The 27,996-nt window shown below is 43.8% G+C and overlaps 1 protein-coding gene across 5 annotated transcripts in view; it reads left to right on the forward strand.

Moving 5' to 3' along the window:
• Positions 1-9,566, forward strand: part of RAPGEF2 (Rap guanine nucleotide exchange factor 2) — a 220,218-nt gene extending 210,652 nt beyond the window's left edge. For all 5 annotated transcript variants that reach the window (XM_072974960.1, XM_072974973.1, XM_072974970.1 and 2 more), the window contains 5 exons: positions 898-1,050; positions 3,134-3,359; positions 3,679-4,241; positions 6,336-6,635; positions 7,567-9,566. In XM_072974960.1, coding sequence (XP_072831061.1) covers positions 898-1,050; positions 3,134-3,359; positions 3,679-4,241; positions 6,336-6,635; positions 7,567-7,592 — 1,268 coding nt within the window. In that variant the 3' untranslated portion in view covers positions 7,593-9,566. The remainder of the gene's footprint in view (positions 1-897; positions 1,051-3,133; positions 3,360-3,678; positions 4,242-6,335; positions 6,636-7,566) is intronic.
• Positions 9,567-27,996: the final 18,430 nt, after the last annotated feature.

The following is a 27,996-nucleotide window of genomic DNA, read 5'->3' on the forward strand; positions in this document are numbered from 1 at the left end:
CATTAATACTGGAGGCTTTGTAAAATATCTCAGTGTGTGACTCCCTCATTTCTAAAAGTACTTTTTTTTAAGGGGGAAAAAAATCACCTTCATTGGCACAAATAATCCTTTTTCTTCTGCCCCCGACCTCCTGGATCCACCCCCTGGTGCTGGATGGCTCCCTCCTGAACCCACTCCGAGCTTGGCTCGTTCTTGTCTCCTGGCCTCCTCCTGTCTGGCTGTCTGATCACATGTTAGCTGCAGGGACTCCCTTAGCCCACTTTTAGTCTTTCTGGCTACTTCCTTTTGGCTCTTCACTTTTCTTTCATCATTCACACTTTCTGAGAGCTAATATTTCCAACAACACAAAGATACCCATCTCCAACTCAAACTTGAGTTCTAATAAATACTCTTAGCTGCATCACTTTCATTCTCAAAGTATTTCCAAATTGTCTGTCTTTTTTTTTTTTGAAGTATTTTTTGGGTGGGTCAGGTAATTAGGTTTATTTATTTATTTACAATTTTTTTTTTAATGGAGGTACTGGGGGTTGAATCTAGGACCTCATGTTAAGCACATGTTCTGCCACTGAGCTACACCCTCCCCCCTCATTGTCTCTGTTTTTTCTTCACTGTTGTCTAACATGGCTTTGAATAAAGCGGTGATCAAGATTGAGAATCTGAAGTAAAAGATCAGAAGCAGTCTAGTGCTAGTCCTGGGGCAGGCACCAGTCAGAAGCCACACTGTGTGTCCCCGGCGCCTTATGTAAGCTCGCCGTTCGCAGCGTGCAGATAGCACTGAGATTGTAAATAGGCTGACACTGAATGCAGTGTTAATCTTAACACCAGAGTTTTTAGACATTAACGTTACTTCTTTTCAGTCTTGGAAATGCGTATTGAAGTTATTTCTCTCTCTTCTAGGCATCAACTCTCCACAAGCTTTAAAGAAAATCCTTTCTTTGTCCGAAGAAGGGAGTCTGGAACGCCACAGGAAACCAGCAGAAGACACAATCTCAAACGCGTCTTCCCAGCTGTCCTCTCCCCCCACTTCTCCACAGAGTTCTCCGAGGAAAGGTAGGCTGGGTTACCACCTGACCTCTTTTATTTCAGCTGTGAGCGATTCCAGAGTGGTAGATTACATCTGTCTGACAGGAGAGTCATTTACAGTGATCTGATGTGTAACACCCCGTGGGTTTTTCTCCCCTTTCGCCTGAACTTGAAATTCTTCCAAGTTTATAAATTTGCGAGAATGTTGATTATTTTAAATACTATATTTATAAATAAATACCGTTAAGCTTATATAACTAAGGCCTTTTAAAAAATTCATTTAAGTGTTTTATTGATTATAAATATATAAATAGTTTTTCTACACTAACAGTTGTTTTAACTTAAGTATGATCACATAGCATTAATTACAGAGCAGAGGGCTTTAAAAACATTAAAAAAAACTAACATTTTAATTTTTTTCATCGTGTTAACACGGGTCTTGATTATCTGTTTTTGTTGCTCTCTTGTTTTATTTTTAAGGAGATTAAATTTTAGGCACTCATACTGCCGTTCTCAGGGTACCACTGTCTTCCTTTACAACATTAGATAACGTTCTGCTCTATCGCCCTGAGGGTCCCTTTCTGTCCCGCCCTTTAATCGAGCAGGTGTAAGCCAAGAGGAATAAAAGGCCAGGAGAGTTTTCCCCGGAGGAAGGCCAGAGAGATGATTAACACGGTGTCAGAGTTCACTGACCCAGCGGATACCTCTTCTGCCGGACTTCTCCGCTGTTTCAGAGCTCTGCACGTTCCGCGGGGTATCGGCCTCCCTCCGGGTTCAGTGGGTGTGCCTGAGTCCTTCTCCCATCCTGTTGGTGGGTGGTAGTGGCAGTCAGCCGAGAACTTTTGGCCCCGGGCAGTCGGACTTCACCAGCTCCTCCTCTTCTCCTGGACGTGAGAACAGTAACAGGGATCACTGCGCAGGGTCGCGGGGCTCACAGAGCCACACCCACCCTTCGTTAGCGGAGGAAAACAGGAGACTCCGCCCACTGTCGAGTGGTCCCCCGAGTGTTGTTGCGGAGATGTGCGTTTGAGCAGACTGTTCAGGGAAGGCTTTAAATCTTGTCTGTCAGAATTGGTGCTGTGGTTTGTATCAAGATGTTTCATAGATAAACTCATTCTTATCGAGACCTGTGCCATCTTTAAAAAATAAATCAGAAATTAATAACTGAAAGGATGGGGAAGTACTATTTAGAGAGTAAATTAGCAACATGTAGGTGCTCTAGATTGCATTCTTTTTAATTAGGTAGATGGTGTGGAAAAATTTGCATTGTGTACATATAATCCTATAAAATCAGTATTTTAAGTAACATGAGATTATTAGTAATGTGGAAAAAAAAGAGTGCTAAGAAGATTTGGATTTTTTTCCTTAAAAATGTCAAGACAGGCTTCTCTTCCTTTGGGACTTTCAGAATTATTTTTAGCAACCAAGGAGAGTGAAGGGTCCTGCCGGCCAGGAAATGGACCTCTGTTTAGGCATAGTGACGGGCCAGGAAGAAATGGAGATTTTGTACATGGTATCCTTCAAAACAATTGGCTTTTAGGTGATTTATCCAATATGTTATTAGTGTTGAAGAATCAAATGGCAAAAATCCAAAGACGTTTTCTTCAGGTCTTACTTCTTATTAACATATGTCAGCTTAAAATGATAATGTGGATCTTTCCAGCTGAGTTACTCTATGCCATTAAGTTCTCAGAATGAAAACTTCAGTGAAAACAAAATGACCGACTTTGCAGTTTGAGGGGGAAAAAAAAACATACTTTTAAACATCATCGTAGTCATTCTTCCTAGTTTCTTTTGTAGAGACTAATGGAGTAAAATTTATATTTAAGAGAGCTAAGCAGAGTTGAGTGGTGCCCTGATTTCAGCATCAAATTCTGGTCTTGTATAACAGTGTTTTCTTGTCTCCTCTCTAAACTCTCATTAAAGATGCTAAATTTCACTTGAATAAAAATTTGCCTTGATCTCAGTCACCTGATCTCCCCCAGCAAATGGTTTTTCCCCACCTCAGTGGTGGTGCCTCTGGCCTGTGTATCAGTGTATTTTGTTGGGTACATGTCAGTTGCCCGCTGTAACCTGCAGAGGCCGCTGACCTCTCTGTGTCTCCACACAGGCTACACCCTGGCTCCCAGCGGCACTGTGGACAACTTCTCGGATTCCGGGCACAGCGAAATCTCATCGCGATCCAGCATTGTCAGCAACTCCTCCTTTGACTCGGTGCCCGCCTCACTGCAGGAGGAGAGGCGGCAGAGGCACTCGGTCAGCATTGTGGAGAGCGGCCTGGGCGTGGGCCGGGCGGAGCGGCGGCCAGTGGTGGAACCGGACCAGTTCAGCCTGGGGTAGGGCTTGTCTTCCTGACCTCCTGGTGCTCCCCCAGCTCGGAAAACCCACCCTTCCCTCCAGCTGTGTGTGTCTGTTTACACGGGCTGAGAGATGCACCCCCACCCCAGTTCTCATGTTCAGTTTCCGGATGACTTAGTACCATGGGGAATCTTCCATCCTCCTCCCGGGATGAAAGCAGGCTGCCTTTCTGGGAAAAAGTGTTTTGGTTTTATAGATTTATTCGTTAACAGTCTTGCTTTTTTCCCTCTTTCTCTTCTCTCCCCTTGGTTTTGTTTTTTTTTTTTTTTTCCTTTTCTGTGTCTTCCGACCCCCTAGGTCCTATGCCCCGCTGTCAGAGGGCCGGAGCTTGTATGCCGCGGCCACAGTGATCTCTTCTCCCAGCACCGAGGAGCTCTCCCAGGACCAGGGGGACCGGGCGTCACTGGATGCAGCCGACAGCGGCCGAGGGAGCTGGACGTCGTGCTCAAGTGGCTCCCACGACAACATCCAGACCATCCAGCACCAGAGGAGCTGGGAGACACTCCCGTTTGGACACCCTCACTTTGACTATTCCGGGGATGCTGCAGGTCTCTGGGGCACGAGCAGCCATATGGACCAAATCATGTTTTCTGATCACAGCACAAAGTACAGCAGGCAGAATCAAAGCAGAGAGAGTCTGGACCAAGCCCAGTCCCGGGCAAGCTGGGCGTCTTCCACGGGGTACTGGGGAGAAGACTCGGAAGGGGACACAGGCACAATAAAGCGAAGGGGTGGGAAGGACGTCTCCATGGACGCCGACAGCAGCAGCAGCATGCCAGCCGTGACCACGGAGGACACCAAGCCCGCCGCCGGGGTGGCCCACGTAGCCGTGACGCCTGGCGCTGCCAAAGGGCTCATTGGTAAGCTGATTGCAGAGCACGGTCCCATCTGGGTGGTGGCTTTCCTCTAACTGGTTTTGCAAGTGAAGTTATTAAGTGTTTGTGGTTTTTCTCCTCATTTTGTCCCACCCATGGCTGGGTAGGGCTTCCAGATCAGCCCTGCATGGAGGACTTTGAAATGAACAGTGGTTAAGAGCCCGGGTCTTGTGGTCCAGTGCCTGTAAACAGCTTCTAGTACAGTTAACTTTAAGTGCACTTTAGCTGTTGACGTCAGTAGGTTGTCATCACTGGTATTATCTGGTCTAATACTGATCTTCCCAGCTGAAGATTATCAGGAAGGATGGCCATCCTCTCTAGAGGAAGAATTTTTTGTTTAACTGGAGTGGTTTTAACTGTTTCATTTTTCTATTCTGTTCTCTTGAGTTGTATTTAGAACTTTACACCTTGCATATTTAAAACTTTTCCATTGATGTTTGTTATGCAGCTGAATTGTTTCTGTGCTAAACAAATTCTCCCTGCACACGACCGAACAAGGGTGAGGGGCCTGAGAGAGAATGCAGTCAGGGCTCGGAAGTCAGGCAGGTGGGGGCTTGAACCCCTGCTTTGCCACTTCCTCGCTTTGTGACAGTGGGTGGGGCACTCAGCTGTGTCTGTTTCCCCATCTGTAAAATGGGCTTCATAATTTGTACCAATCCAGCTGGTGTGAGGACTTAAGGAACTCTACAGAGCACTCAGAGCACCAGCGCCTGGATAAGAATTCTTCAGTACACAGAACACTGTCACCTTGCTGATGCTGTTTCTCTTGAGAAGTCTCTTAACGGTTCCTTAATCTCCTCGGGATAAACTCTCTGGCATGTTCAGCATCTAATTGAAGAGCAGGGCTACACAGTAGGCTACAGAGTGAGAAATTCCAGGCTCTACCCTTTACAGACATCACTTTTATTAGTAGGGAGATTGCAGTTATTTTATCATGCAAATCGTCATGGGTGGCTGTCAAATTTAATATCCTTTCAAGATGAGTAAGGAGACAACAGTTAATACCTATTCTTAGGTCGTGATTTTTAAAGCACTTTCTTTTTCTTTTTCTTTTAATTGACATATAGTTGATTAACAATATTGTGCTAGTTTCAGGTGTACAGTAAAGTGATTCAGTTATATATTTTTTTTCAGATTATTTTCCATTATAGGTTATTATAAGATACTGAATATAGTTCCCTGTGCTGTACAGTAAATCCTTGTTGTTTATTCTATATATAATAGTTTGTATCTGTTGGTCCCAAACTAATTTATCCCTCTGCCATCTTCACCCTCTGGTAACTGTAAGTTTGTTTTCTATGTCAGTGAGTCTGCTTCTATTTTGTAAATAAGTTCATGTGTATCATATTTCAGATTCCACATAAGTGATATTATATGGTATTTGTTTTTCTCTGTCTGACTTTCTTCACTTAGTATGATCATCTCTGGGTCCATCCATGTTGCTGCAAATAGCATTGTTTCACTTTTTATGGCTGAGTAGTATACATACATCACACCTTCTTTATCCAGTCATCTGTCCATGGGAAGGATTTTAAGGAAAATACGTACCTTACATATACACAATTTAGAATTTTTAGATTTGCATCATGTTTTGTCCTACTTTTCCAAATTGTTTTCACAAATGAAGCCCAAGACCTGAAAGTACCATGGACTGGCCCCTCTGGTGGGAGGAACAAAGTGCCCAGCAAAGAGGGACCGCCTGCCTCGCCTGGAGGGGCAGGAAGAGAGGAAGGAACCTTCACTGGGCACCCGTCACGGGTCCCAGGCGTGGAACTGGCTGTCTTCTGATCTCTTTTTGCGATAAACCGATGAACTGCAGGGTTGGGTGTCAGCCTGGTTACCACTCGGCAGGTGTAGACGCTTGCAGCCCCCGGTTTAGAGCTCCAGGTCTCCCCCTTTGGGTTATCCCCCCCCACGGAGATGACCGCGGTGAACAGTTGTTCAGTGAAGTCCTCTCCCTGCCCGCACCTCTCGACCCGTTCCACTGTGTGCTGTCGTAGCGCTGATTTCCTTCATTCCGGTAACGGGGCGACATGCCCTCCCATGCGGTCCTAACGCCCTGCCTTGTCTTCACTGCAGCGCGGAAGGAGGGCCGGTACCGGGAGCCCCCGCCCACCCCACCCGGCTACGTGGGCATCCCCATCACCGACTTCCCCGAGGCGCCGCCGCACCCGGCCCGGAAGCCCCCGGACTACACCGTGGCCCTGCAGCGCTCCCGGATGCTGGCCCGGCCGCCGGACCCCGCGGCCCCCGCCCCGCAGCCGCCCGCGCCCCCTGGTGGTGGTCGGCCCGCCCCCCGGCCGCAGTGGCACCGGCCTGGCGACGGGGACCTGCGCCTCGGCCCGCATGCGGGCCCGGGCTTCTCCGCTGAGGAGGACGGTACATGCCCTTTCCCCGTGGCCTCTGCGCCCTTGGGGGTCCCTCGGGGGTCGGGGGCCAGGTTCGGGGTTGCAGTCGTGGCCCGCTCTTCTGTCCGAGGGGTTTCGTTTTGCTTGGTCCTCTGCGGCGCAGGAAAGAACTCAAGGCCGCAGAGGGGTCACTTGTAGCCGAGGGTGTGCATGGCTGGGTTTACCCCTCGTTCTCGGCTCTCTGTGGAAATGCCGTGTTGCAGGCTTAGTAGTTCCCAGCGAAGCGCCGATAAAGAAATCCGCTCCTCTCTAACATTTTTGCCTCCTCTGGCCGAGATGGCCGTGCTGGGAGCAGCGGGAGCCATGCTGCCCCGACCCCACTTCCTGTTTTAGGTTTAACATGTTTTATAATGCAAATAATCATTGTAGAAAAAAGCAAACACAATGAAAATTACGTAGAATCCTGCCGCTTGCAGGCTAACCCTGTTAACGTTGTGTTACATATCCTTCTAGACTTTTTTTCCCTACCCCTTTTAATCTTTTTTTTTTTTTTTTAAATGGAGGTACTGGGGGTTGAACCCAGGACCTGGTGCATGCTAAGCACGTGCTCTACCTCGGAGCTATACCTTCCCCACTCCCAGACTTTTTTATGTGTATGCAGTATATATTATTAAAAAGTAACAGGCTGTTTTATAACTTTTTTTCAGGGAATTTATCATTAATACATTTCCAATCAGTAAATATACAAGGTATATATATTTGAAGATGTGCTCCATCTGTATTTTTTTATTGTTACTAATCATTATGTAGGAAAAAAGAAGATTTTAAGTGACCTGTAGTAAAAAAAAAATAGTATTTTTATATAGTGCATCAGGGTTGTGTTCTCTCTAAGCACAAGAACCGATGTGCTCGCTCATTGAGTTTCTTTTCTTTTCTTTTTCCTTCCGCGGTTACATTGGCAGAAGATGAGCAAGTGTCTGCTGTTTGAGGCTCGGTCGTCTCCGGGCCCGGAGCCGCCGCCCGAAGGGGAGGGCAGGAAGACGCCCCGGCGTCGCGGCCGTGGGACTCACACTCCGAGGACGGTGGACCAGTTTGCCTCCTTCCCTGCCTTAAAAGCAGCATGGGGCTTCTTCCCCCCTCGTACTGTCCCCTTTGCATGTGAAATACTGTGAAGAAACCGCCCTGGCACTTTTCCGACTTTGTTGCTTGAATGCACAGCGCCGCGGTCTCCGAGCTCCCGCCTGCCGCGCCCCACAGACTCCGACATCCCAACTCCGACAGCGTCTCCGCGCCAGAAAGACCCGGAGCGTCTTCCTCTCAGATTTCAATCCAGTCCTAGCACGTGGTTGCATTGGCATCATGAGAACGGCGAGCCACCGGACACTGAGGGCCTTTAACCCTCCAAGGAAGACAGAGACACAGTGACATCCTTTGAGAACCATGCTCGTCCACTTGTTTACAATGTCCTCTTTTTTTTTTTTTAATGAGTTTAAAGATTATGTTCAGAGAGTAAATGTTATATCCATCTGATTGCAGTATTATTTTGAACCTTTAAGTAGGGTTGCCAGTCCAGGCCGGTGACTGAAAAACCAAATATGCCTGGCAGGGTGTGGTCCCCACCCCAACCCCCAGAGCAAGGAAGACCCGGCCTACAGCCCATCTTCCTGGGTCCCGGTGGCTGTGCCCGGCAAGTGCCCTGTCCTTGAAGCAGGAGGTGTTAGCCAGTCCCTTAGATCCCGGGGTCCGGTCCACCCCTTCCCCAGCGGCCGGGGCCCACCTGCCGGCACACTGTTTGCACATGGCCCGGGGAGGGAGCTGGGACTCCGTTGTCCCGTGTCTGAGCCTTACGGAGCGCGGGGCGGTGTCACTTGAGGGCGCATCCTGTGCCATCTAGAGGGACGGCCGACCCCACGTCTTTTAAATTATGTTCCTTTGCTTTCTGTTGATTTAGTTTTAGGGACTCTTTTGTTTGTTTCTAAAGAGAAACGTTGATAACTGGAGAGCATGGCAGTGAAAGCGGCTGGGATGCCGTGCGGACGCCAGCTGTCAACGCTGCTCTTAGGGGACGGCCTCCTGGTTCGGAATGGACACCTTTAACAAGAGAAAGATCAGAAGCTCAAACGCTTGGTAAGAGACGCCAGCCTTCGCGAGGTGGGTTAGTCACCAAAGACTAACCTGTGAGTGGCTTTCTGGACGCTGAGACAGCGAAGGCCTCAGTGGCAGCCGCCCGCTCACAGCTGCTATTCACCCCACGCCAACGACCGAAGTCACCCCTCCTCTCTATCTTTTGTTGTTTTTGCACAGACTCCGGAAAAGTGAAGGCTGCCAATCCGAGTAGTACTCAAATGTGAGGAACTGCTGGTCTTGGATTTTTTTTCCCCATTAAATTCAGCTGATCATATTGATCAGTAGATAAACGTAAATAGCTTCCGATTGTAAAAGTCGAATTGCAGTGTTTTTTCACTGTATCCAACACTCGTCAGTGCTTTATTTAATAATTCTCTTCTGTATCATGGCATTCGTCGACCTGCTCACCTGCCACGTCGTCAGTTACGCATTTGTAATCTCACGTGTAATAGGCATCGCTGGCCTCTTTCCTTACGTAGGCTGTGGACCTCATGTGCAGATAGAAAGACAGAAACCTGGCTCTTCCATAAGTTGCACAAACGTTACCTAAGCATCCAGTAATCGTAGAACCTAGGACTGTAAGCTCAGTTCGCTCCGTGATGTCAAGTGCAGACTGTACAGTTAACTGGTCATCTCCTCGTACTTTTGATACTACTTGTCCCTGTATGTCTTTTAGAAAGACATTGGTGGAGTCTGTATCCCTTTTGTATTTTTAATACAATAATTGTACATATTGGTTATATTTTTGTTGAAAATGGTAGAAATGTACTATGTTTATGCTTTTACATCCAGTTTGTACAAGCTGGAAAATAAATAAATATAACATAAAACCTTACCTATATTCTTAGTGACTCGTGCGTGCTTTTTCTTATTGAGGAACTGGAGCCCTCAGGTCTCACTGCAGGAGCAGGCCCCAGGGCGCTGAGGAGATTGGCACAATTTAGCCTAAAAACTGCCCGAATAGTCTGTCCTTTTAGGTGGCTTTTCAGAGAAAAGAAATTGGTGTATTAACATTGACAGCAACCAAACCATGTCCAGGGTTCATCATGTCTCTTGAGATTCAGTGAAAAATGATAATTATCACTATTTACATAGCATTTGTCTCTTCCCAACCCTTTTCCAATAAAATTCTCTGTGGGATATACTATTTTGACTCCCAGTATACATGCTGAGAAACCGGCTCTCAGAGAACTTAAACTGACATTCAAGGTCATGACCACTACGTTAAGGACACAGTCCAGCGAGTGACTTGGAACTTGTAATGAGCATATCAAAGATCACTCTTCTGTCTATGAGTCCTAAGGTGTAGTAAGTTGGAAGAATATTTCAGTCTGTTAGAAGGGCACTTTCACTTAATAAGGTAAGAAGCGGTGAGGCAGCAACCCATTTGAGCACATTCTGAAATCAAGGACTGTTTCCTTCCCTGGAACAGATGTAAATGAAAGCCCCACCATCGCTCACCAGGAAGCATCGGGTGGAGCGTGTGGAAACACCTGCACAAAATGGGAGGGGTCATGAGGGAGGCTAGAAAGGAGTCAGGAGCTCAGTCCTGCTGCCAAAGGGAAGATGCCAAACCTAAAACCCTTCCTGACGTGTCTGGGTGATGGTGGTAAATTTGGAAAATCTGGCCACCGGAACAATGGGGAGAATTAACACCATTCCAGGAGCTTCAGCCGGACCTTTAAAAATGCCAGTGCCAGCGTACCTGAGCCCCCTCCCTCATGTTCACTCCAGAGCTCTTCGCTCAGGGAACCTCTGTCCAAACAGCCACCTCTGTGCTCCTTAAATTTCTGTCATTCAGAAAGCTTAACGTTCTCAGATGTGTTCTGAAAAATACTTAGGAGCTGCTGTTCCGAAGAATAACCTCTTTACCACTTTTTGTATTCTCCTAAAAATACAGGAAAATGGCAAACCAACCATGATGGGTATTCTTACCTGTTTATGTTTCAGGTTACCTTTAAATAACAAAGATTTGTCTCCACTTAGGGTTGTAAGATGCCATCAGTGTGCCATCAGTGCCAGTGACAGAGCTTCCTCTGTGTCTTGTTAATAACAGAACTTCGCCGAGTTTGAGGCGTGTGGCAGAAAGAGTTGGGGACCCCCTAGTCCTCTCCTCCCTAATCAAAAAGGCTAACCAGACCTAATTCTGTTTTCACACATGCAGATGAAAGCCTCTGACGATTTCCCTCCGCTTTAATCCAGTCTTCCTCCTGGGAGGCGTAGAGTTTATGCTCATCTCTACTTTAATACGTTTTATCTCCAGGTCACTGATCATCTCTCTCAAAATGTTCTGGAAGGATGTGAGCTGCTGCGAAAGCCAGTGTCAACACACACGGTAGGTCTGTGTGCTCATGGTTTCCCTGTGGCGTGATGACACTGACATTCCTGCCGAAGAGAAGGGGGAAGCCCTCCGAGTCCTTGGTTCCCTGATCTTGTTCTCCTTTAAAAATGAGTAAAGGACGTGCAGCACTGAGTGGTCAAGTTGTTTGTTTTGTTTCTGATAATTTTTATTTTTATTTTATTTTTAACACCCTTTATTGTGGTATGATTCCTGTACAGGAAACTATAGATGTACATTTTGATGAATTTTGATAGGTATTTACACCCGTGAAACCACCGCCACGCTCAAGATAGCTAACATTTCCATCACTCCCAAAGAGGTGCAATTTTCAGATTCCCAATTTATCCCTTCCCACCCCCACCCCTTCAATTCCTGGTAACCATAAGTTTCTTTTCTGTATCTGAGTCTGTTTCTGTTTTGTAAATAAGTTTGCCTTCTTTTTAGATTCCACATATGAGTGATGTCATATGGAATTTTTCTTTCTCTTTCTGACTTACTTCACTTAGAATGACGATCTCCAGGTCCATCCACGTTGCTGCAAGTGGCATTATTCTATTCTTTTTTATGGCTGAGTAGTATTCCATTGTATAAATATACCACAACTTCATCCAGTCATCTGTCGATGGACATTTGAGAGGCCATTCACTAAAAATGTCAACTAAGAGAGGTTGAAAGGGGCAGTAACAGAATGGAGAAGAGGAAGGCAGACTGCGTCCTAGGTGGCCAGACACTTCAGGAAGACCTGACTGGGAATGAGAATTTACCCTGCTAAAAGGGAAACAAAAACACTGACTGCAACTAGAAAATAATTTGTGAATTGCACTTTTTTAATACGCATGTGTTAGCCAACCACAATAAAATTCCTGCCTATGTATGCAACTATACTTAACTGCCCAGTTAGTTTTAACAATGCCATGGCTACATCACAGGAACATTGATAAAGGTGATCAAAACATTTCACGCTAGGTTAAAGGATCTTAGAAAAGACTTTATTTCATGGGCAATCAATAAGACCATAACGATTTTCATTGTGGGAAAAATTGTCCAAGCAGAGAATATAATACCTGAAGTAAATTCAGAATCTGAAGTAAATTTAGGGAAAGAAATTCAATCTAGGGTATTCGGTGCCTCAAAAATAAAAGCTAGTCCCATGTTTTTCTTTCTGTAGATACTTAAATGTAGAAACTGTTAATAACATGAAGTCTCTGGCCTAAGACCGAGGAGCTGACTTGCCGTGTGGTCTGATGGGAGCCAGTGGAGTGGAGGTATATCACAATATTTGAGGGTGTCCTTAATTTATATCAGACTATAAAACTGATTTAGGATCAAGTCAGTGTCACATGTAGCATTGAGATGAAGCCGTGCACAGGTCTACCAGATGTCATTTAATGAGCTCATTTCATTCATGGGCACTGACTATGGTCCAGGTAGTTTTTTTGATGCCAGATATTTACAGACAAGACTAAAGTGAACCAAGATGCCTTCAAATTGTAGTCTTCTTTTGGCTGAATGTCTCCCATTTCTCAGGCCTTAAGGGGCAAGACTTATCGAGTGATCCCAGGATAATGAATGAATATTTTATCAAGCAGCCTCAATCACAGCCAGATCACAGGCGATGCCTGGTCCAAGAGTTGCCAATGCAGGCTTGCCAGCAATCTAGAAGATTCTAACAGGAGCACTAAGACCGGCAGAGAAAGTAACAGCCAACTTGAACTCATCACGTTCTTTGGGGGAGTTTCTCTGCAAAGGCAAAAAAGAGCAAAGGCTGTAATCAAAGAAGTCAGTATGCAGAAGCCATGAGACAAGGACAATGAGGAACACACAAAAATCGTGAATAAGGAGAGGCCCATGAGGTCAAGAAAGTGATGAATTAAAGGCAGGGGTGTTGGAAGCTGAGTGCAACAGACCCCTGTTTCTTGGGGAGCAAACAAATGCTGGGGCATCATTGCACCGAGATAGATGTCTGGTCTCAGAACCACTCCCTGCATCTGGGCTCTGTGTGCAAATAGTCCTCGTTCTTCCTGAAACCAGGATGGAGCGCCGTTCCTGTGCTTCGTGCGTTCTCTCTCAGTAACCACGCCGTTCCCAGCACCTGGAACAGTGCCTGGGATACTGTACCGGCACCCAGAGCAGTGCCCAAGATACTGCAAAGGTTTTAGCAAATGAACATCTTACCCAGCCCCTGAAGGGCCCGTGTTATACAGATAAATTGGACAATCAACGAACATGCATTTACTGAAGAGCCTCTGTAACTGCCCAGTACTGCTGAATATTCAGAAGTAAAATGACTTACAAATATTTATATTTTCTTCGTTTAGGTATAACTGACAGATAAGTGACTCTTCACAGCGAGGATGCAAGATTAACGAAGAAGCGCAAAGAATAGACTGTTTGGAGTTAAATTTTGCGCGCTGTGGAAGCTCAGATGAAGGAAGGATGGACAAGGAGTGAGGCGCCCAGAGAAGAGCCTCCAGCTCCGTCCTGAGGTCTTCGGGGGGAGGAGGGGCTGCGGAAGGCGGCGCCTGGACAGCGAGGACCCGCGCCCACTGGACGGGCCTCGGGGTCAGGAGACCCTGAAACGCACTGCAGTGAGTAAGGGGCTGTGACATTACGTGGACAAACGTGTTCCACAGAGATGGTATTCGTTATTCTAGGGGATCCGTAAGTGCTAGGAATAAAGGAAGGAAGCAGGGGAGCAGAAGGAAGGATGTGATGAGACGACGTTGTGAAACGCAGATCTGATTGGGCAGGAGTCCAGGACACAAGGGTGAGCGAGTAGAAGGCGGGTAACCCGGGCCCGGAAGCATGGGGCCCAGAGAGGAGGGAGGAACAAAGATGATTCAAAGGAAAAAAATCAATAGAATTTGATGTTCAACAGAACATGAGAAATTAAAGAAAAAATGAAACCTTGCTCTCACCGCCCCACCCCCCAAAAAAACCCAAAAAACAAGACTTAAAATTCCTACTCTGAGTGCCTAAGATGGAGCAGCCACCCTGACAGAGGCAGAGGGAGGGTGGACAGAGGCGCTGATCTAACCTGGGGCCGGAGGGTGGGGCCAGTAGTCCGCATCCTGCCCGGCGTCAGGGAACCGCCGAGCCCACGCATTTTCCAGAACACGTTCGACCCATCCCTTTCGGTCATTGCTCAGGTTTCAACTCCCTGGGGGCAGAACCACCTGCAAGCAAGCTATTTCTAGCCCAGGGTACCCTCCAGTTACTCTCAAATGATAGAATTTGTGTGATCGTGGATCACCGGGTAGTTTGCTTTGATAGCATCTAAATGACCAAAAGCGCAGAAGAAACAAAGTAGCAGAGCAGAACGTGAATACATAGCAGAGGACAGACTGGGGATGTGAGTGGGGAAGGGGTTCGGCCGCAGCACCACACAGTTATGATTATTATTTCTAAAGAAAATTATAGTTATTGACTCCCATGCAAACCTAGCCTCAGAAAAGAACATGTACAATGTGGAATTTCTAAGATTCACCTGAAAAAGTCACTCCCCGAGGACCAGCAGGGTGAACGCCGGCTGGTGGGGAGTCCCGACTCCCTGAGTGTTTCTTCTCCTGTTGACCTTCCCGACAGGGGAGGGGAGAGACTGGGGACCCCCCCTCCCACGTGCTGCTCTCATGCCTCCGCTGCCCAGGGGACAGGGCAGATGTCCTCTGCTAAGAGTCTTACCTTTTAAAGAGTCCCAGGACATGACCAAACCTGAAAGATACAGATTTGTGAGAAAAAACAAAGCAAAACAACCAAACTGCTTTCCCCTCCAAAAGTAATTTGGAGTGAATCGATGCCAATGTTACTTTCACAGTCCTGTTAACATTCTTCTTGGTCCAAGCATCTGGATCCTGGGGTTGAGCTGCCTGGGACTGGGGTGAAGCATGCAGTCTCCCAGAAACGGGATGTGGTTGAGGTCACTGTCAGCGCAGGGAGCCGGGGCTGAGCCCAGACCAAGGGCTCAGGCAGCAGGATTAAGGCGAAGGTCAGAAAGCCTCAGCAACTCAGGTGAAAGGCTTTAAGTGATCAGAGTCTAAGGATGCTGACAGTTTCAGAGCGGTGGTCCTCAAGGCACTTTCAAGGTCTGCCCGGTCAAAAGTTCTATAAACTTTGTCATTTTGGAAATCATCATAATACTAACACATTTGCTCTTTTCTCTGTGTTGACGTTTGCACGGATGGTACAAAGCATGGGTGTGTAAACCGCTGGCCACCTAGTGGTCACTGTGGTTGTCACCATCACGTGCTTGCAGTAAACAAACTGACAAACAAAAACTCACCAGGCCTTGATGAGGCAGTAAAATTTTTAACACCTCATGCAATCTTGTCTCTTGAGTACTTGCCTTTTTATCATTCTGGATGAAGAAATGGAAATACAAATAGAGTGCTTCTGCAGTGACTGAAGCAGGAATGTTTTGTTTGTATACCAGTCATACCTCCATGAAGTGGTTTTTTAAAAATGCACTTTTTTGAGCATAAAGGTACCTAGCTTTTTCTCTTTTTTGGAGGGTGGGGGTAGAATTTCAGGAACACAATTTTTTCCAAAGGAATGACTGTGATTATTCAGATTCAGATATTTGATGTTAGGAACTGAACGTTGTGTCTCCAAAATTCATGTTGAAACCCTGCTCCCCCATGTGATGGTATGAAGAGGGGGGACTGGGAGAGGTCGTCAGATTAGGAGAAGTCATGGGGGGGGCCCTTCATCAGTGGGATTAGCACCCTTATAAGGGTGACGAGAGAGCTTGCTGCCTCCCTCTGCTCTCCACCCATGAGGACACGAGAAGTCAGCAGGCCGCACCCTGGAAGAGCGCTCTCTCCAGCAGTCGTCCACACCGTCACCCTGACCTCAGACTTCCAGCCGCCAGAGCTGTGAGAAATAAATTTCTGTTCTTCATAAGCACCCAGTCTATGGTAATTTATTATAGCCGCCCAAACTGACTAAGACATTTGATAAACTTTTTTTTTTTCCAAAAATGAAAAAGGTTAGCCCACCATGTCAGGGAAAACGACTAATAGTATTTGCTGCCCACAATAAAATACAAGCCGTCAAGTGAAAATTAGAATTTGGAAAATCTGCATCTGCTATTGTAAACTTGACAGCTTCTCAATGGGGGAAGACGTTTCTGCTGAGATTGGCAGTGATAGCTTCAAGAAAGTGCATTTGATGTTGTATAATGAAAAGTGTCAACAAAACCACTTCCTTAAAATGTAGGGTGGGCTCCTGTAATCCAGACCATTCTGTTGCTTCGTTACTGAAAACACACGGACTTAAGTTACATGTGAAAATTATGAGTTTCTACTGGAAGCAGTGAGCGGCTAAGCTGTTAGGCTGCACTTTGAAGATGTGTGTGTGGACATCCAAGGTCACTTGAGAGCCAGCTGAAACCCATTTATCTGTTGAAAGAATAGGTATGGGACCCTTGGAAAAGTTAGCTCCATTTTTCTTGTCGTTTAATTACAAGAGAAAGATCTAGAACATGAATGATCCACATTCCATCTTGGTTTGAATATATTACAAATAGAATAATTTCTGAAGTCACATAGATTTAGGTTTAAAATCCAGATCTTCCTCCTTCCAATTATGTGACTTTGAGAAATTGACATCCCTGAGCGCCCCCCCAGTCGCCCTCAGTGATCTCTGTTTCCTGGTTTTTGTACCCTTGTGCCCCCTTCCATGTTGCATTTGGTCCACAAAACATGGCAGAAGTGAAGGTATGTGACGTCCAAGATTAGACTGTAAAAGACAGTGACGTCTGTCTTGGGTTCATGCTTTTCTTTCGGAGCACAGCTCTTGGGGAAAGCCGCTGACATGCCTCGAGGCTGCTCAGGCAGCCCGGGCGGAGGCCCATGTGCTGACCAACTGGCCGGCCAACACCACGTGAGTGAGCGTGGAAGGACGTTTCAGCTCCAGCGAAGCTTTGAGGTGCCTGGTGCCCTGGTAGACAAGTTGTCCTCAACGTCATGCAAGCCCTTGAGGTAGAAACAAACAGCTAAGCTGCTCCCCAGTTCTTGGCCACAGAAATTATTTGTTGTTTTAAGTAGGTAGGTTTTAGGAGCAATTTATCAGGCAGCAAGGGACATTCATTACCTACAGCTTGCTAAAAGTTTACGTTCATTCTTTGAAATGTTTCCCAAGTCTCCCAGAAATATTTTCCCCTACAAAGCTGGTAAAAGTTGACTTAGTTGTCTGAATCTAAACTAGAAACGTTGAAGCCACTAAAGCAAACAATTCTTGGCTTGAAATAAGCCAAAGTTTGTGGTCTGGTGTAAAATTATAGAGATTTTCCTGAAATGGGTGGGCCAGGTTCACAATCTTAGCTATATTTCACCATCTTTACGATACTGTCTCTCTGGTCATTTTGGTTGTTTGAAGTTAGTTCTCTAGAAGTTTCATTAAGAAAGATTTGTGGGGAAAGATCTTGCACTTGAAATTCCATGTGGCTGAATCTAAAATCCTTAGCTCACATTTCTTTTCTTGAGCATCTTAAAAAGAGCATGCCATTGTCTTCTTGCATAAAGTAGTGCTAACTCAAAATCTGATGACAAACTGAATTTATTTTCCTTTTAAGTACAATTTGTCCCTTGATATTCATGGGGGATTGGTTCCAGGACCCCTACATGGGTACCAAAATCCACACATGCTCAAGTTCCTAATAAAATGGTGCATATAATATATTTGCATACAACCTAAGCACACCCTCCTGTATACTTTAAATCATCCCTAGATTACTTACAACACCTAATACAATGTAAACACTATGTAAATGGTCGCCAGTGTGTGGCAAATTCAAGTTTTACTTTTTGGAAATTTCTGGAGTTTTTTCTTGAATATTTTGGATCTGAAGTTGGTTGAACCACTGGATATGAAACCTTTGGTTATGGAGGGCCAATTCTATGTGCCTACAGGACATTTTACTCCCTGAAGAACTATAGTTCTGTTAGAATAAATCTTGCACTGAGTGGTTGGCTACTATACATACAAGCAAGTGGAACAGTCAATAAATAGTTTCACATCTCCCCTAAAGAAAGTTCTATTGAATTTTAGATTTCAGCATCTGTTTGCTTGAATTATTTGGTTTTCCTCTTCAGAGACCCCCTATATACACGTTAGATCTTCTTTTACTGTTTTCTAAGTCTACCACTTTCTATCAAATCCTTTTTTACCTCTTTCTTCATTTCCTTTCAATATTTAAACATTTCCTCATTTGTGAGCCCTACTACATTGTTGGTGGAGATGCAAATTGGTGCAGCCACTATGGAGGGCAGTAAAGAGGTTCCTTAAAAAACTAAAAATAAACTAACCCTATGCTCCAGAAATTCCACTCCTGAGCATATATCCAGGGAAAACTCTAACTTGAAAAGACACAGGCACCCCAATGTTCATAGCAGCACTATTTACAATATCCAAGGCATAGAAGCCACCTAAATGTCCACCGACAGATGAATAGAGAAGATGTGAGAGATTATATATATATATACATATATATATATATATATATGACGGAATATTACTCAGTCATAAAAAGAGTAAAATAATGCCATTTGCAGCAACATGAATGGACCTAGAGATTATCATATTAAGTGAAGTAAGTCAGACAAATATCATATATCAGTTATATGTGAAATCTAAAAAAATATGATACAAATCTTATTTACAAACCAAAAATAGACTCACAGACATAGAAAACAAACTATGGTTACCAAAGGGAAAGGGCAGAAGAGGCATAAATTAGGAGTTTAGGATTAAAAGATACACATTACTGTATATAAAATAGATAAACAAGGACCTACTATATATACACAGGGAAATATATTCAACTTGTTGCAGTAACATATAATGGAAAAGAATCAGAAAAAGAACATAAATGTATGTGTATGTGTATGTATAACTGAAACACTTTGCTGTACACCTGAAACTAACATTGTAAATCAACTACACTTCAATAAAAAGCAAAGTTTAAACAAACTTCCTCCTTTGCTATCTTTTACTTTCCCTAGTATTTTGTGTTGTGTTTGTTATTGTGTTTATTTTGGTTTATCTTTCTTTCTCAAATGATTTTTTTCTAAATAAGTTCTCAGTCCTTTTGCTTTTCATTTAACATTTTCTATGTATACTCTTATGTATGCAATTTTTTAAAAATTCCAATTTTTCATGTTCTGTCAATGCTTATCATAGTTCTCCTTATATTATTTTTTAACTGTATTTTGAACTATAAGGCTAAAGTTTTCCTTCATTGCATTAGCTTGAATTTCTGGCACTATTTCATAGTATGCAAGGATTTAATACACTCCCAATTCTCTTTTTCTTTCTATTTATAACAACTTGGTTTGAAATTTGATAAATTGTTTTCTGCAGCTCATTTTCAAGTGAATTGAGTATTTCTGTCTTTTTAAGAGTGACTAATGAGCCAGGATAGCTTTTCTGACTTCATGACGCTAGGGTTCTCTGTTTTGTTGTTTTCAGAAAGTAATAAAAAGTACAGCAGAGAACTGTGTGGGATGTTCCTCTCCTGTTCCTCTCCCCTAATCTTATCTGGACCTTCTCTTTCCTTCACCCCTACCATCCTGTCCTTCTCAAGGACGACTCTACTCTGAGCAACTTCTCCATGCAGGGCTGTGCCGAGGAGTGTTGGTCTGGTTTGTCACTGCAGGGGATTCACAGACACGAGCCCCTGCACCAACCCAGCATCCTCAGATCCTGCATCCCTTATGGAACTTTCTGCACAACAACATCTGCTAATCAGTCGCCCGCCCTGTTTCTGCAGCCATTCTCAGAAAAGTCCACCGTACTTTCCAGGGAGTCACTGATAGTAATTTAGTACATCTCCGTCTTTGGTTTTGCTTTCGAGGTTTCTCTGCTTGTTTTTATAGGGAAATTCAGAGAGATTAAAAAACTGAACTTCATGACCGGGACATTGTGCTGTACACCAGAAACTGACACATCATAACTAACTATATTTCAATAAAAACAAAACTAAAGAAAAATACTGAACAGCCATTACTACCCAATTCCCAGAATGGTATTCTCTTGCTTTTACTTTGAGACAAAATTTCCTTAGAAAAAATTTTTTTAGAAATTGTACCTCTATTTAATTTTCTTTTTAACTAGTTAAAAGTATTTATTATGTAAACTTTAAAACATTCACAGAGGTAGAGAGGATAGTATATTGCCACTCCTCTGGGCACTCATTTTCAACAATTATTCACAAGAAGCCAATATTATTTCGTTTTTATCCCTTTATACCCCTGCTCTCTCAGTGGATTATTTTGAAGAACATTCAAGAAATCATGCCATTTCCACATAAAATGCTTTCACTTTTCAATTATTTTTGAACGCTGAATTTTGGATATACTATATATTACATTAGTCTGAGATGATTTACAACTTCACACAAGGTACGAGTGCATAATGGGAACTTGGTTTCGCACATCTTGGGAAAACTGTGAAATCAAAATTAGGAGGAGGTCTATTCTTAGAGACTGAGGAGAATATAATACGAAACAACAACAACAGCATTTAAAACCATCGATCCAGTTTTCTCCTTCAGAAAATCTGAGTCACACTTAACTCCCGTTTCTCCCCCCCAAACAGAACCAAGGACCCAAAGTCCCATCTGCTCAGCATCTTCCACAGTCCTAGTCTGCCGTCACTGCCTCGGTGCGGGGCTTCACCGTGTCTCTCCTGGGCTCCGGCTTCCAACTCATCTTGTGACCTCACCTCACCCCTTAGTCCAGGAACTATTAGCAACATCCTTCTTAAATGTAAATCGATTCATTTGGCTCTTCTGCTTAGAAGCGCTTAGTGGCGTCCTTTCATTTAAGCCTAAAGGAAACACTGCTTTTGAAATAGACAAGGCGCTCAGGACCTGGAGCTGTTTATTTCTTCCCTCTGTCCTCTCACTGTCAGTACAAACAGCCCTCGTGTTTCCTCCAGCACTTTAAGTTACACTGCTATGTGTCTTACATGTTGTTCTGTTTTTGCCCCCCAAACCCCTCTACCACACTGCCAGCAAATGGACAAGCTTCAGCAATGTTCCCTCCAGCTTTGGGGAAGGAAAAAAAAAAAAAAAACTTGTAGAGTAAAATGACTAAAGTTTATTCACAAAGAAAATTTAAACATTACTTTGGACTTTTCATATCCTGCTTGCATTTCTTATCTCATGTTTTCCTCCAGACCCTGCATGAGGGAGGTGAAGCAGGTGCTGGCTTCTGGGGGTGAGTTCACAAGTAGAGGCAGGGGTCAGCAGGTGGCCAGAGGAGAAGGCTCTGGAAAACTCCAGCAGGCGCATATATCACTCTTACAGTTCATGGCAGGGGATGTCTTTCATTATGCAGATTTTTGACGCCCTTTTTTACCCCCTAAGCTGTCAAGACCACCAGTTCTGAATAATAGGCAACTAAAAAGCTTTCTATTGGAAGAAAATTTTTTCCACCACTTTCTTCACTCACAAAAGCAAAAAGGTCAAAAGTTTAGGGAAGCTCAGTTTGAAATGACCTCCATGTTTTGTTATGGTGATTTCTGATTTCTAGATGCAGAAGAGGTTTAAGAGTAAAATCCTGCTGGTCCGGTTAGAAGTCATGGGAATTCCTCTATCTGAAGATAAAAACAGGGTTTCAATTAGGCGGCCACAGGCTCACCTGGTGTATGACCTTCACCTACCCTTGAAATGGGATGAAAAGCTATATTTCCACAGGCACCAGGAGCTTCCTTCAGAATTCCTGTGGTGACAATTTATTCTGAAAGAAGACGAAAGCGAAAGCATGTGGGTGAGAGGTCAGAGCAGGCAACGCTGCAGTGGGAGCTGCCAATCCACTGGGGAAGCCCCAAGAAGTCCCAGTTTTTCCAGACGCAACATTGAACTCAGTTTTTGGCTTGCATTTGGTAAACAAAAATTGAGAGATTCAAGTATGATAACCTCTGGTGTCCCGTACAGCTCACAAGATTGGTTAAAATGGGTAAATGATTTTTTGTTTGTTTGTTTGGTTGGTTTTTGTAAATTGCTTTTCTGCAGGTTGGGGGAACAATTAGGTTTTCAATGAATGCTTTTTGATGAAAGATACCTAAATCATAAAACTAATTTTGAAATTCTGAAACCTTACTGTAAGTGTGCTTCCTTCAAAGACTTTAATGGCTCTAACATGTCAAAAATAAACTGATTAATGTGGATGAGTGATAAGTCCACGGTTTACTCTGGCCGATAGCCTCTCCCACGGAATAATGTAATCTTGAGAAAATAATTAGATAAAGCTGATTTTTTTTCCAAGATGAAATTTGAGAAATTTTGGATATTTAGGAATTGAAAATAAATTAAAGGACCAATTTAGTCCCTTAGAATTATGTTTGAGAATGCTTAAAATTAGCCTTTCAAAAAAATAAATAAAATAAATAAAATCAAAAGTGTGTGAGAAGAGACCTCTAGTGTTGATAGTAGCTTACTGCAGTTTCAGTTTTATAAAAACTGCTTCTGGGAAGATGGAATAAATGTATTTTCTCTCCTCCTTCCACTAAGTAGAACTAAAAATCCTGACGTTATATATAAAACCAACATAAGATGACTCTGGAAGGTGGAGAGAAGAAGGCAGGCTGGCTAGAGACCTCAGGACCAGAGGTGACATGTTCCCGGTTTCTTTATGCTTCATGCATCCCAGACTCGGAGCTACAGGAGCTGGCAACCCAGAATCGCCAGTGAATTCAACCAAACAAAACAAGCCTGCTCTGTGGCCAAAGAACCAAGAAACAGGCAGCCAGCAAAACCGAAAACTGGGAGACAGCAGCTGCACTGCTCCGGTACAACGCTGCAGGGAGAACTGGGGCCCCACCTTCCCCTGGGCATCCAGGGCTTAGTTGGGAAGCCTGGTTTCCGCTGTCCTCGGGCTCCCGTGGCCTCCAAGGCCAGCCTCCTCCTACTAGGATCTAGGGTCAGAGGGAGCAGAACAGGAGTGGGGACTTTCCTCCCTCCCAGGCAGTGTCGGTAGAGACCATGTAGATTTCCACACCTGCCCCGCAGTGTGAGCAGTAATGAGATGCCCCACCTTCTCTCCCTGCTGCGGTGGTTTCTGAGCACACTGACTGCAGAGTCAGGACTTTTCTCCCAACCAGCAGGAATGAGGCCAGTCCTCCCCCCATAATGTCAGTGGAGGCCATAAGGGGAGCAGTGACATGGCCCCTTGTCCCCTCTCAGCCGGGGAGGTGGGTGGCAGGGGACAGGAGCTCCAACAGTGATGCCTAGGCCCTCCCCTTGGATGTCAGAGAAGGTCAAGAGGGAACTTGAAATTCTACCCCATCTGGCAGCTTTGAGGCAGTGCACCCTCCACTTCTGTTCACCCCTGTGGAAAAAATGAACTAAAACAGACAAGATTTAAATAAAATCCAAAATCCCATTACATAAGGCCTAGGTTTCAAAAGAAAACCACTCATTGCAAGAACAAGGAAGATCTCAAACGGAATGAAAAAAGTCAATAAATAGATGCCAAGACTCAGATGACAAAAATGTTAGAATTATCTGGTAAAAGTCTTAGAGCATTCATCATAAAAATGCTTCAACAAGCATTACAGGTGTGCTTGAAACAAACAAGTGTAGAAAGTATCACCAAGGAAATAGAAGATATAAAAAGAGAAATGGAACATTTAAGACTGAAAAATATGGTAACCAACCAACCAACCAAACAAACAAAAACACTCAGTGAATGAACTTAAGAGCAGACTAGAGGGGATAGAGGAAAGAATCAGTGAACTTGAAGACAGAGCAGTAGAAATTACCAACTCTGAATAGCAGAGAAAGATAGATTGAAAAAAAGGTAAACAGACCTCCAGGGACCCTTGGGACCATAACAAAATATTTAACATTATTGTCATCAGAGTCCTAGAAGAAGCAGAGAAGGAAGACAAAACTGAAAAAGCACTTGAAGAAATAATGGGTGAAAAATAATGGCTGAAAAGAAAGAGAGACATGCCATCCTAACAGTACAGGAAAAACAATTTGAATAACAGATTCACCATGAGAAACCATGGAAGCCAGAAGGAAGTCACACAATATTTTTGAAGTGATGAATGCAAAGAGCTGTCAACACAAAATCCTATACTCAGCTAGATATACTTCACAAATGAAGAGGAAATCAAGGCATTCTCAGATGAAGAAAAACTAATCAGGTTTCTTGCCAATAGAGTGTCCTTAAAAGAAAGGCTAAAAGAAGTTCTCAAAACAAAAGAAATGATGAAAGAAGGAAACTTGCAACATCTGAAGGGAAGAAAGAACAATGACAAGAGTAAACACATAAATACAAAACACTTTTTTTTCTTCTTTTGGGTTTCCTAAATTATGTTTGAGAGTTGAAGCAAAAGTTGTTACACTGCTAGATATGGTTCTTAATGAACGTAGAAAAATATTTTAGCCCATTATAAGAGGGTGAGAGTAAAACAACATAAGGATAAGGTTTCTATACTTCTCTCAAACTGGTAAAATAAGGACACCAGGAGATGGTTACAAGTTATAAATATATAATGGAATACCTAGCAATGACTAAAAACTATACAAAAGGATACACCCCAAAATACTAAATGAAGCAAAATGGAACACTGAAATATGTTCTGGTAACACACAGGCAGACAGGGAAGAGAAAACCGAGAAACAAAAAAAACAGAACAAACAGAAAACAATTGGCAAACTTAAAGTCTAACATGCAAATAATTGCATTACACGTGAACAGCTTAAATACACCAATTAAAAGATAAAGATTGGCAGAGTGTATTAAAAAAATCTGACCCACTTATATGCTGTTCACAAAAAATCATTTCATACATAACAGTGTAGATAGGTTGAAAGAAAAAGGGGAAGAGTTACATTATGCAAACATTAATCAGAAGAAAGCATGAGTAGCTATATTAATATGAGATAAGTACACAAGAGAGCAAAGAAAATTGCCAGAGACAGAGAAGGGTATTATAGAATGATCAAAGTATAAGTTCACCAAGAACACATAGCAATCCTGAATGAGTATCTATCACACAGCAGACCTTCAAAATCCATGAAACAAGAACTTATAGAAATGAAAGGAGAAATAGACAAATCCACTATTATAGTTGGAGACTTCAACTCCTTTCTTTAACCAATTGGTAAAACAATTAGGCTGAAATTCAGCAAAGATGTAAAAGAACTGAACACCCTCAGCCAACAAGATCGAATCAACACTTACAGAGCAGTCCACACAACAACGAATACACAACAATGAATACCATGCAACATACACCGAAGTAGACCGTATCTTTAGTCAGAAAGCAAACTTCACTGTCTTAACAGACAAAACCAAAAGTCACATGATTTTATCGGTTAATGCAGAAAAAGCATTTAACAAAAGTCCACACCCTTTCATGATAAAAACTCTCAGAAAAATAGGAATGCACATAAATGTCCTCACCTTGATAAAAAGCAGAAAATGCATATGTTTTCAGAGCTGAGTCAAACCTTCGATAAGAAAACTATGATTTCAAAATGTGGACAGACCAACCCATCATTCGTCACAGAGCTGGGACCTGTACCAGACTCTTCTATTAATCGTTTCTCATTGACATTAAGAGCACTACATTATCCTGTTAACTGCTCCTTTCTATTACAGATAAGAGAAAACTGCGAGGCTGTAACCTGGGAGGGAAGGCTTAGAGCAGAGGGTAAAAGCTAATCCAAATTTGGAGCAGAAAACAAGGGAAGAGACTAAAGATGCTTCCATGATCAACAAGAGCATTGAAGTCCCAAAATACAGCCAGCTTCAGAACCAGTAAATTGGACCTAACAAAATGCATCTGAAACTGTGGCAAAATTGAATGAGGCTCTAAGCCTGTTACTGTCAAGCTGTGTGAGGGGGTGACCTGGGCCAGCAAGACCACGGCCAGCCTTTGAGCCTTGCCTCAACACAGCTCTGGGGTGGTCCAGGCCAGACCACAACGTAAATGCCGAATCCCAAGTTCCCAGAGCAGTCCTTTCAGATTTGGGAAAAGCGGACCACTGGCCAACCATGTGTCTGTCAAATGTGAATTCAGTCAAAAAGCTCACCCTGGGTATTTGTGGACACAGCTTCTACGTACCTTCTCTTCAGAGACGCAGACTTTTGCTTGCAGGAGACTCTGAGCGTTACTATGATTTTCTAGTCTAAGTAAATAACCTAGAAGTGGACAGCATTATGATGTGTACTGCATCCTGTAGAAATCTTTCTACGCCGTAAATATACTAAAAGCAGGCAATATCCTGCTGTCCCACAGCAATGTGTCTGTGTAGACTCAGTGAGAGTGGACGTGAATGGTGATACCTTCGATACACTGAGCCCTTCCTGTGTGTCAGGCGTGGCGTAAGCATGTCACGTTTAGGGACAGGTCGATCTGTCACAACCCTGTAAGACAGATAATATCAAGACGCTGAGGCACAGGGAGATGAGCATCTTCGCCCTCGTTGCAGTTAGAAAGCTGTGGAGCTGGAATGTGAATCCAGCCAGGCCAGCTCCAGAGGCTGGACCTCACTCGTGGCTCTGTGAATGATCAGTCAGCGACTGAATTGCTAATATGTCCAAGAAGGTTGCACAAATGGTTTTCCTTGAAACTGCCTTGGCACCCACGATTTCTGGGCACTGGGGAAGGCTTTTTAGTTCAGACGCAGTTTGGAAGTTATTTTATCCTCGTGAAAAGCAGATGGCTGTGAAACCCCTTCTAACCCTGTCTTACCTGATGTGAGTCACGCAGGCCGAAGCAAGAAGCAACGGCAGAAGGAGGGGGTATTTCCATGGTAGAGCACGTGCTTAGCATGCACGGGGTCCTGGGTTCAATCCCCAGTACCTCAAATATTTCTTTAATAAAATTAAATTAAAAAAAAAAAAGAAAGAAGCAATGCCAGCGCAGAAAGTTATAGAAACACGAGGGCCAAGATTTGGGGCTGCATATTATTCCTCGTCTGCTCCCCCATTGACCTCCCTCTGGCTTTAGAGAAGTTTGTTTTTCTCTGCAAAGGATCTCCTATCTCTTGCCCCTTGGGGATTGTTTTCACTTAACTGCTGAGTTTCCCAGTCTTTTGTGTTGCGGTCTGTTTGTTTTTCTTTTTTGAGGGGAGGGGGTAATTAGCTTTATTTATTTACTTTTCTTAAATGTAGGTCCTGGGAATTGCACCCAGGACCTCATGCATGCTAGGCAGGCACTCTGCCACTGAGCTCTACCCTGCCCCTAGTCTCACAGTCAGTGGAAGTAGATTTTGAGCAGTTTATTCCGAGAGGCTAATCTCACCATATAACACACTGGCTGGAAGAGGGGCTGAGCCGCAGAGGACCAGAGGGTGCGTGGGCAGGACCCCAGCAAGGACTGTGGGTTTAGCATCTGAGGGGACTGTGAGGAGTCACAAGGAGAGAGAGACTTAAGGCACACTGAGGGAGAGACACATTTCAGAAGTCTCTTGATTTGATTTAAAGTAGAGTCTCTTTCACTATTACTTGGTGTATGCAAACAATATTGGAATTCCTTTAAAAATCATTTCACTTCCTGATTGGAATGTCTATGAATTCAACTCTGAGCAGAAACCTGCTGCAACAAGGATCCCCTTATTTTATTAGGGTTTTATGTGATTACCTAGAGATGTATCACTCCCAGTGGCAGACAGGTGTTGCAGGAATTTTACAGAATGCTTTGAAGGGAAAAAAAACTTTAAAAAATAATTTAGATAGAGAATAAATACCTTGCATTTGTCCCAACCTGATGCAACTGTAAGCTAAAGAATAGAAACATTTTATTTTATTTTATTTTTTATTGAAATACGGTTGATTTACAATGTTGTGTTAGTTTCTGGTGTACAGCAAAGTGATTCAGTTAGACATATACATGTATAGTCTTTTTCATTGTAGGTTATTACAAGTTATTGAATATAGTTCCCTGTGCTATACAGTAGGACCTT

This window comes from Vicugna pacos, chromosome 2 (genome assembly GCF_048564905.1).
Source record: "Vicugna pacos chromosome 2, VicPac4, whole genome shotgun sequence".
Classification (NCBI taxonomy): domain Eukaryota; kingdom Metazoa; phylum Chordata; class Mammalia; order Artiodactyla; family Camelidae; genus Vicugna; species Vicugna pacos.